The sequence below is a fragment of the Gossypium arboreum genome, chromosome 6 (genome assembly GCF_025698485.1).
Source record: "Gossypium arboreum isolate Shixiya-1 chromosome 6, ASM2569848v2, whole genome shotgun sequence".
NCBI classification, from domain to species: Eukaryota; Viridiplantae; Streptophyta; class Magnoliopsida; order Malvales; family Malvaceae; genus Gossypium; species Gossypium arboreum.
This window is the reverse complement of record NC_069075.1, coordinates 138,894,451-138,905,192: the sequence shown is the minus strand read 5'-3', so window position 1 is coordinate 138,905,192 and position 10,742 is coordinate 138,894,451. Positions and strand designations below refer to the sequence as shown.

The 10,742-nt window shown below is 30.9% G+C and overlaps 3 protein-coding genes across 3 annotated transcripts; 2 read left to right on the top strand and 1 right to left on the bottom strand.

The window, feature by feature from the left end:
• Positions 1–679: 679 nt before the first annotated feature.
• Positions 680–2,558, bottom strand: LOC108484432 (uncharacterized). Its single transcript, XM_017788212.2, has 5 exons — positions 2,326–2,558; positions 1,863–1,903; positions 1,708–1,770; positions 1,382–1,570; positions 680–1,084 (listed from the first exon to the last, which is right to left on the bottom strand). Exons 1-5 carry the CDS (start codon positions 2,456–2,458, stop codon positions 1,022–1,024), a joined length of 489 nt encoding a protein of 162 aa, XP_017643701.1. The 5' UTR covers positions 2,459–2,558; the 3' UTR covers positions 680–1,021.
• Positions 2,559–2,844: 286 nt separating this feature from the next.
• LOC108485221 (putative F-box protein At5g55150) lies at positions 2,845–4,011 on the top strand. The gene has a single exon (XM_017789059.1). The coding sequence runs from the start codon at positions 2,845–2,847 to the stop codon at positions 4,009–4,011; it is 1,167 nt and encodes a 388-aa protein (XP_017644548.1).
• A 4,332-nt stretch (positions 4,012–8,343) lies between these two features.
• On the top strand, positions 8,344–10,601 carry LOC108484322 (40S ribosomal protein S6-like). Its single transcript, XM_017788069.2, has 6 exons — positions 8,344–8,501; positions 8,619–8,683; positions 9,384–9,441; positions 9,524–9,632; positions 9,749–10,021; positions 10,187–10,601. The coding sequence occupies exons 1-6, from the start codon at positions 8,496–8,498 to the stop codon at positions 10,423–10,425; spliced, it is 750 nt and encodes a 249-aa protein (XP_017643558.1). The 5' UTR covers positions 8,344–8,495; the 3' UTR covers positions 10,426–10,601.
• The last annotated feature ends 141 nt before the right edge of the window (positions 10,602–10,742 follow it).

Below are 10,742 nucleotides of genomic sequence, written 5' to 3'. Positions count from 1 at the left end.
AAACCTAATTTAAATAAACTTACAATTGACACTAGCATAAGGATACTTCTTTACTTTTCACTCGCTCTCCCAAAATGGAAAACCTAAGGCTTTGCTTGTTTGCAGAAATCTAAAAGAAAACAGCAAACGGGACCATGTTTCCAACAAAGCACATCATTATTTTCATTTGACACTAGTATCTCTTGAATGCAAAAATGGAGATTAACCCATTAAGATAATACGGTACCTAAAAAATGCCAGGCTATCTATTTTTCCTCCATAAGAACTTTCGTGCAATAAGAAAGCGATGACAACTCTTCTTACTTTGCCAAACCAAAGCCCTGCCATCTTATTCTACCAAATTTGTCAAGCAGGAAAATATACCTTCAAACAAGTGAAAAAGCATCTTCTCAAACTAACAAAACAGAATTGTATGAATATTAGTTATGTTATTGATTAGGATATAAGAAACTTTTGATTACCCAGTTAGAAGGTTCAGTATCTTAAGTTCCTTTCGGAAGTAATAATGATCACCAAATGAATAAACACTATGCCTCTGAAGAGCATCCTTCGCTCCATCACTAGATTTCCTCATAAATTGAAGAAACTGTCGTTTAATGGGATTCAAGCATACGAGCCAAGAGTCTATAAAAGATACATGATAACAACAAATATATTATCATTTAGTAACACATAATAATTTCCAAACACGACTATTTTAACAAATAACTTATATAAAACATAAAATCAGTTGCCAAGAATTTCCATTCAAATACAGTAAATAAAAGGACAACTGCATTATTAATTATAGGCTAGTCTGATGAGCTATAAGCTCAACTAGGACGGTCATAACTCATAAGTCATACCAGCATGGTTATCTTCTATTCTTGTTCGCTGTTTTATTTGTTTGTTATTATTATTGACTACAGATGCGTGTAACTATAAGTTCCTTCTAGCAACAGAAAACTGAGAATAGTTGATTCACCACACATGCCAAAAAGGAATGAAAAGTTAAATAGCAAAAACATAGAACCTCATATAGCTACACGCTCTTGGACTCACTAAAGGCGTCATAAAAAGGCTTGCTCCAAGAATCGACCATAGCCTGACAAGGAAAAGGAGTTAAAATGCATCATCAACAACAATAACCAGAAACAAGAGAAAAGAAAAGTTAGCAACCAACAACATCTTTTGTTTCTCATGTTTTTGTTGTTTTCATGATTGCAATTTAGTGCTAACCCCTCCATTGCTATGGAGTCGCTGATATGCCTCTTATCACAATTTTAAAGCAATGCACTATCTATTCAACATTCTCTTATCATGATAAAAATGGAAGATTTATAACATCATTAAGAAATACATAAATTTAATCCAAAACAAACATAGAAAAAGGAAACCATACCTGAGAGTTTGCTCTAAATGGTAGACAGACTAAAGATCCTTCAGGGACAGCCAACTTGCTAGAATCAACGCCACTTGCATCAAAAACAATCGGCAGCTTTGATTTTCTACCATCAGAATATATAACATCCATGGCAGGAAACTTCCTTGCTGCAATTCCGGGAATTAGAATCTTATTTGCCAATGCAATCTACCAGGAAAAAAAATGTTTACAGAAAGTAACATTAATTTTACTCAGAAATCAGTTGCAATTCAACTAATTTGAACAGATTTGCAAATGATATAGCCTATATGTATATAAAAAGAACAAATCAGTTAATACCTTACCACGTGTTGCTTTAGCTCAGACATATCATCAAAATATCCTCTATTCAATTCATCAGGACTACCCTAAATGAAATTAAAACAATTATTTATATTAAATTTCATGGAAAACAGAGCACCTAACAAAATTTCAATAAACAAACAAAGCTTAAACTTACAGTCTTGCTCGTTCTTTCTCCATTTTTTCCTTGCTTGCAAGCTGCACACACAAGAAAAAAAGTTAAAAAGAACTATAACTTAAAAAATCAAATATTTTAGAGTTAAAAAGGGGGAGATGGAGGAATTGCCTTGTAAATATCGAAGAAGCGAATGGATGATTTTGAAGGGAAATGTTGAGTAGGTGAAGGGGAAATCTTTGGGTCATGACTTAGGAGGTATTGACAATTTGAAATCGAAGCTCGTGCCCGGTTTATCACCCGATTTACCTTCAACATTTTCAGTTTTCGATTTAGATTTCAATTCCCCCTCTAAGAACCCTCTTGCTCTTTCCAACAACCGATGGAATTTTATAGATCAAGAAAAAGAAACGGAAGAGAGGAAAAGAAAAAGAAAGCAGAAAAAAGATGGCAGAAAAATTGGAAGAGAGGAATATGGAAGGAACGGAGGGAGAAAATGTTTTACCTGACGCTACGATGAGGGATTGTCCGCTTTTTTCAGGTGAGAAAATGGGAGAGGGCAAAGTGGGGAGCGTGAAGGTCTCCTTAAACACCGAATGAGTAATCGGTGGTGAAGAAACAGAATAGAAATCAGACATTTCATCACATAGAAGTTGATTAATCTTTTATTCACTTAAAAATAGTAGTTGAAGATTGTAATCCAGTGAAATAACAACACGGAAATAAAAAACAAATTAAGGAATATTTTAATAAGGAATAGCAAATAACTATTATAGAAACCTAATTTAAATAAACTTACAATTGATTTCAATTTCTAAAAGCGGAAGAGTATTAATATTCTAATTTAAGTAGAAAAATAACACTTAGAAGTCCATATAAGTACACACTATACATTTAAAAATCTAATATTTGCACGCTTTAAATATCCATATAACTGCTGAAAATACATAGTTTTGTCACCCTCTTATTTTTATTGAATTATTTGTAGGGACCAAGCTGCTACTGGTTTTTTGAAGGAACAAGTATGGGGAATTCTGTGCCAGATTGGGAATATCTACCAGAACTCTGCCTTCTTACTATTCTTGAGAAAATAGATGAACCTATCAGTCGGGTTCAATTTAGTGTTGTTAGCAAATATTGGCATTCACTGTTTAATACTTTTCTCGACATCAAGAGGCGATCGTCCACAAATCTAGTTCCAATGCTGATGATTCCATCCAAAAAGAGCGCCACAAAGCGAAAAATATACAGCATACAAGCCAAATCAAAAATTGCTGAGATTGAATTTCCTAAGCCTTACACATGGAGATACTGTGGTTCTTGTTATGGTTGGTTAGCCACAGTGGATGAGAGCTTCAATATAACTCTTTCAAATCCTTTTGAAAACCTTAGCATTCATCTTCCTCAGTTTGACAGCATGGCATATGATAGTGGACATTACACATATAAAATTTTAAAGGTTGTGTTATCAGATGATCCCTTGTTGCATCCAAATAATTTTGTAGTTGTCGTAATTTATAGTGTTTATGGCAGATTAGCCTTCTACAGACCTTGCCAAGAAAATTGGATATACATGGATGTCGATGAAGATCAATCTCTTTTCCTTGATATTCTTTTCCATAAAGGTTTGGTTTATGCTATAGGGCACTACAACAATCTTGTATGGTTCGATGTTAATGGTGTAGAAGATGATGAAAGTTCAAAGTCACCAAAATTGAACACACTCGTGCCAACAATTCTAAGGCTTGAGAATCATTCATTTAGAGTATATCTTGTTAAGTCATCTATGGGAAATTTATACTCCATCCATAAACATTTAGATTTTGAAGAGGTTGGTGAAAGAAGTGTTCATTGGACAAAAAAATTCACAGTTTTCAAGTTGATTTTAGATGATGAAAACAGTAAATTGTTAGAAAAGAAAGAGGTAGAGAGTATAGATGGAGATATAGTTTTTGTGGGTGATAATAGGACCTTAGCAGTTTCAGCTTTGGATTTTCCCGAAGGCCAGCCTAATTCTATATATTTCACGGATGATTTTATTGATAGGGATACATATGAGATATTGGGTCCTCGAGATATTGGTATTTTTCATTTGAAAGATGGAAGCTTGGAAAAATATTATCAATTCAAATCCTCGCACAAAGATCTTTCTCCTTACATTTGGATCTCGCCCTCGAAAGAGTATAATTAGAGTTTAGGATAGATGTTTTACTTTATTATTATCACCCTCTTTGGAGAAACCAAAATGTCTATGTTATGTTTTGACATTCTTAAATTTTACTCAATACAGTTATCTTATTTATTTGCTAATATTAAGTTTACTCAATTATTATTAAATTTGTTTTATTTATAGAAATATTTAACACTATTAAAACGAGAATAACCATTACAAATCAAAATTTTCCTCTTGGAAAAAAATTCAAACAAACTAAGAAAGATGAAATTTTTTATTTGTCATTCTCCTATTAGAAAAGGATAGGGATGACATGAAATCACAATTTCATACAGTCCTTCATCATTATTTCAAAATTTAAGTTTTCGATATTTAAGTGGCAAGTATTACTAATCTATAAGATTTTTCAATTAATATATTGAAAAACTATTAAAATAATTAGTCTAAATATATATATATAATTCTTTCCTTGTGACGTCTTTAAATTTGCCATGCAATGAAAATAACCTTCACATCTAAATTTAAAATCTAACAGTTTAATACAAAAAACTTCAAGTAATTAACAATAGCAACTTTTAAAAATTTTAACAGATTTGAAAAATAACACATAAATCAACTAGATTAAACCCCCAGATTTTCAATAACATAAAAGTTAAAAAAAATAACCAAGTACTTATTTGAATTTTAAGGTTAAAGCTTCCAAAATCCCTAAATAGCGTTAAGCTTATTTTCTTTCTGTTTGCTTTGGGTGAGTGGGGAAGAAGATGATATCATTCTCCCCATTGACTTAAATAATAATATAATTTTTCTTTCTAAATAGCGTTAAGCTTCTTTTCTTTCTATTTCCTTTTACTTAATTTAAACTATATTTTATATTAATCAATTTAATGACATAATAATTTGGTTCATTTCTTAATTAAAAGTTAATGGCAACTGAACTTTTCCTACTTTTATAATTTAATCTTTGTATATTAATTAATTATTAATTCAATAGAATTGTTAATCTAAAATTCAATTTATTTAGAACATTATTCCATAAATATCTAATAAAAATATTTATGATCTTGGTTTACGAAATCGGAGTCTTGAAATTGAATTTTTTCAACACCACCAATTTTCGGGTTGTTACACAAACTAGATTTGTCCATGGGTAAAATCACTCTGTAAAGTGGGAGAGTTTGGGTAAAAATATAGGCCTGAAAATAGACTTGGACAAAAAAAAAATAAGGCCCATTTTCTAAATGGGTTGGGCCTCAGAAAAGCTTTTTTGGCCCGGGCCTAACTTGGATAGCCTTAGCAAAGTATCGATACCCTCCCTTAGGTATTGATACCTCATAGCAAGTGTCGATACATTATCTACAATATCGATACTATAGGCTTTAATATAGGTCGGTCAGGTTCGATTCGAGCCTGAGTTTAGCATTTATAATTTGAATCGAGCTTGGACAAAAATTTAGGTCCATTTTTCGGGTCGGGCCAAAGCTTATCAATCAAGCCTAAAATTTTGTTAATATTTTCTTAATTTGTATAAGAACTATTTGTTCATCGTTATAATTGATCTCCTTACAATAATGAATTAAAGATTAATGTGTTGCTCGGTATTATTTTTTCTTTCATACAAATTTTAATAGAAGTAATTTGAGGTAAAGCACAATGAAATTCGTTTTTCAAAAAAAATCTAATACTTTATCAAATCTTCCAACATAGGATATGTACTTTCAATTTGTCGAATGTGATACTTGAAAAAAGTTTAGGATCATACATTTTTAAGAGGCTGGGGTTTACCACTTGAAGATTTGAATGGTAGGGATGTAGAGGTACAACGTCTCGAGCATGTAGCGGTCCAATGGTAGATGGTGACAGATGATGTTTCTTTATTTTGAAACTTTGCTTGGATTTCTGTGAAATTTTTTTTGTTGTTTTTGAGGAAATTTAAATTAAGAAAGAGAAATTGTAAGATATTTTGTATATTTGATAGTCTGACGGTGGATGATGCGAGATAATAGGTTGAAATTATAAAAGTTAACAAATTAGCATGTTAGTTTGAAAAATAATAGTTGAATTTATTTATTACATATAATTATCTTCGTAAATGTTAATTTTAATAATAAAGTTTTTATTCATATTTTTTATTTAATAAATATCTAAACTTAAAATTCTTGACACATTTTAATATTTTATTGTAACATTGTTAACATACGATAACATGACATCAACAATTAATAGTATAACACTATTAGACATGCTAAAATTATGATACGTGACAAATATTAATTAGTAAAATATAAAACTCTAGGAAATATTAAAACAAGTGGGTGTCTAAAATAATTAAATGGATTTATTTTTAGTAATTTTATCCATTTTAATATTTTATAAAAAATTGATCTCACGAATATTGAAATATAAAGGTTATTGGGAACAGCTGGGGTTTAACAAAGGGAATAAACAGTGGGTTTAAATGGTTGGGTAAGTAAATACCTTTCACATATTATAGTTGATTTTTTCAGGGGTTTTTTTTTTTTTTTAAATTTATGACGTGCTTGTTCGATTTGATCGTCAATCTATGGTTTTTAGGAATCTTTTTCTTTAGCTTGCTAGAGTAAGTTAGAATTATTTCTCTTGCCACAACGGTAAAGATTTCCATAAAGACTAATGTATCACCATTCTATTTTCTTGATAGATGAGAGTGTCATATGACTGCAATGATCGTGAAAACATGTTGGAGTCTCTCTTTTATCACCTACTTATCGGCAAATAAATTGACTTGATTTCGAATTGGGGCAAATTTAGCAATTTAAATTTTCAAGATTAAAAGCATGCTTTAAAGCATTACAAGTTATTTGTTTGAATTATTTTTAAATTTGAGTGATTTTAAGTACATATAATTTAAATAAAGCGAATTAAAATAGTTAGGTAATATTTAAAAAAGTCATGCAGTAATTGAATTTGGGCGTAATTGTTTGTAATTACACAAAATATAATATGTTTAATGTAATCATTGTAATTTGAGGGTCTCATTGAACTAGGTGCATTGCAGCATCCAATTACATTTTTCAATTCTTAAGAGTGAGAATTAGAGTAATTACATATGTAAGTACGCCCAATTTTATTTTTTAAAAATATTATTATACAAGTTATAAAATTACATTATACTCATAGATATGTATGAGTGTTTGAGATAATTGTGGTAAAAAAATTTCTTATATTATATATCCTAAAAGTCAATTATAACAATAATTTGTGTGTTTTATAAAGTTATAACAAAAAATAATAATTAAACTTGATAAAATTTTAAAGTTATAGCAAAAATTTTATTGTAAAAAAATAATTTACACAGTAGGAATATGAATATAACTTATTTATGTATTTATGCTATATATTATAAAAATATTATACTTATTCATAAAAATTTTTATAATTTTTTATCATAACTTATTTATAAAAATAGTTTTCTAAATTTACTGTAAAAAATATTATTTATAAGAAATGTTATGAAAGTTTTGGACAATTTATAAATTTTTATAAAGATTACATGTTATTTTAATTAATGGGACATGACCTAGTATAAGTTTGTCACCAAATTAACTTTATGTAAGTTAATATAATTAAAGCTCCATATTATTTAGATTATGAATTTAAATATTATTAGGTCGATGTGAATTATGCAAATAGAAAATATTTTCTTGCACCATATCGTAAGGTATAATATCATTTAAGAAAATGAGGTCAGACACAATTACCATAAATAACTCACGAACTCTTTAGTTTGTGACATTTAGAACTTCAAAATGTGGTTGAGAAGACATTTATTGTTCTAAATTTTTTTTTTCATATTAACAAAATCATCTTAGTATAGCATAAAAAATGTTGAATCGTATTAGTATGTTGCATGTTTCACAATTTTATCATATATGGAATTAAAATAATTCATACTTTAAATAGTACATAGAAGAATGAGATATTAATAACATTAATGATGCAGATGCAAATTTAAATTCAGATGATGAGGAGTTCGACCAAGGACCAACAAATGATGATAATGAGCATATGTTAAATATTGAAAAGAGAATAATCCGATAAATATGCATTAAAACAATTAGATAAAATTGCAAATGATATTTATTTTTCTTGTTATTTTTATCTCGTAATTGTATTATCAATTACCTTTTAAACCAACGTAATTACATATGATAATTTGATTTTATTTTTATTACTTATTTAAAAATTATTTTTATCATACTAATAATAATTAATAATTTTAAAATATAAATTTTGTATCTCTTTAATTACAATTCTCAAAAGCCAAAACTCAGCCTACTGTTCTTGTCCACGTGTACGGTAATGATAGAAAGGAAAGAATCATTCCAATGATCCAGTGAAATACATTAAAGCTGCTCTCCCGTGGGGTTTAAATTAGAAAGAGGGAACTCGTTTTTGAAAACCCTAAGCAGAAGGAAGAAATCGAAGTGATTTGAGCCACCGCCTCTGCTCCGCCGCCAGCCATGAAGGTTCTATCTCTCAACCATGAATGTACCTTGCTTACACAAAAAAAACAAGCTTTTCGAAGTTTAAAATTTAACCGTGCACCCTTTCTTTTTATTATTGTTTTTTTTTTCTCTTTGCAGTTCAATATCGCCAACCCCACTACGGGATGCCAGAAGAAGCTAGAAATCGACGATGACCAGAAACTGTAAGTTTCCTTGCTTATCTCTTTATATATTATATGCTTATCTTTCAATTTTCTTTAGCTTTATTTTGGAACTTGAATTTGGCATGCGTAGGTGTTGAACCAATAAAGACAATGAAGTAAATAAAGCAAAATTTGTATCTTGGACCTTGTTGGATTGCTTAAACTTTTTTTGCATAGGCATTTCTTTCCTGGATAATTGAAATGTTTTATTCCAAAATAATCAGCATTTGTAGCCAATTTTCTAGCATACTAGTGTGTTAGGCTATTTCTGTAACTGATACAAAGAACCCTTTTTTTTTCCCCCCATTTGATTTAATTACTATATGAGGAGAACTAGCTTGAACAGCAGAAGTAACTCGCCTAAAAAGCTTATTTGGGTTTCTTTATGCTTTCTAAAGTTCAATAGGTGGAATCATGCCGGGCATAGCTAACAGCTGTAACTCGTGATTTGTTAATTACAATGTTGGCGTTTGAGCTGGGCAATGACATTTTGAATATAATTTATTATGAACTTGTAATTTGTGTTTAATTTGGTGTAATGGATAATGATACGGTGAGACTAAGATCATTGCAGGTTATGGGTTAAGCAGTTGGTCTTGTTTAAAGTACTTATGCCTCGTTTGGTTACTAGTGTAATTTGTGTTTAAAGTACTTATGCATTGTTTGTTCACCATGGATTTCTTGTTTTTATACTGTACAGCCGAGCATTTTTTGACAAGAGAATCTCACAAGAGGTCAGCGGAGATGCTCTTGGAGAGGTATACTTTTTCCAAAATTGGATTCAATGGAGTCTTATTGTTTGTTCTTAGTTTCATAAAAGACGTTTTACTTTTTTGGCAGGAATTCAAGGGCTATGTTTTCAAAATCAAGGGAGGATGTGACAAGCAGGGATTCCCAATGAAACAGGGAGTGTTAACTCCTGGTCGTGTCCGTCTCTTGCTCCACAGAGGTTGATCCTTACTGTTTAAGGCCATCTGAAGGATTGAATTTGTCTGATGGTAGCAAATTTACTGGCATTTATGGTATGCATTACTAAGTCTGTAAGTCATAATATTTTCTCTCCAGGGACCCCTTGCTTCCGAGGATATGGTAGGCGCAACGGAGAGAGGAGGAGGAAGTCTGTTCGAGGATGCATTGTGAGTCAAGATCTCTCTGTTCTCAACTTGGTAATTGTGAAAAAGGGTGAAAATGATCTTCCTGGGCTCACTGATACTGAGAAACCAAGAATGAGGGGTCCCAAGAGGGCATCAAAGATTCGTAAACTCTTCAATCTCTCAAAGGAGGATGATGTCCGGAAGTACGTCAACACTTACCGTCGATCTTTCACGACAAAATCAGGTAGGGTTTCAAGTATTATCATCTCTTGTACGATTAATGTTGACCGTAGATCTTTAAAGGGGTCGAGCTATTTCAAGCTAAAAATGCATGCGCTGTTTTCATTGCCTATTGCAGTGGTGTTTATGCCTATTAGATGATTATATATTTTTTCTCCCTGCAATACAGGAAAGAAAGCCAGTAAAGCTCCCAAGATCCAGAGATTGGTCACTCCATTAACTTTGCAGAGGAAGAGAGCAAGAATAGCTGAGAAAAAGAAGAGAATTGCAAAGGCAAAGGCCGATGCTGCGGAGTACCAGAAGCTACTTGCCCAGAGATTGAAGGAACAGAGAGAACGACGTAGCGAAAGTTTAGCCAAGAAAAGATCCAGACTTTCTGCTGCATCTAAACCTTCAATTGCAACTTAATTTCAGCCCACTTAAAACCCAGTTAGATTATGATATCAAAGTTGAAAACAAATCAAAAGGAACATGTTTCATTTTTGATTTTTCATGTTTGAAAGGTTTTAACAACTCTGTTTGGAAGTGTGCTTTGACATTGCTGAATTTACACTATTATTTGATTCAAACTTTTAGAGTTAAAATTCTTATTATTTTGAGATCCAAGTTTGAACTTTGGAGAGAGGGCAACCACGGACATGAAGAATATTAAAAAATAAAGTTTCTTATTATTTGTCAAAATAATTGCATTTAACATTTATACTATATGTATATTGAAAATCAAG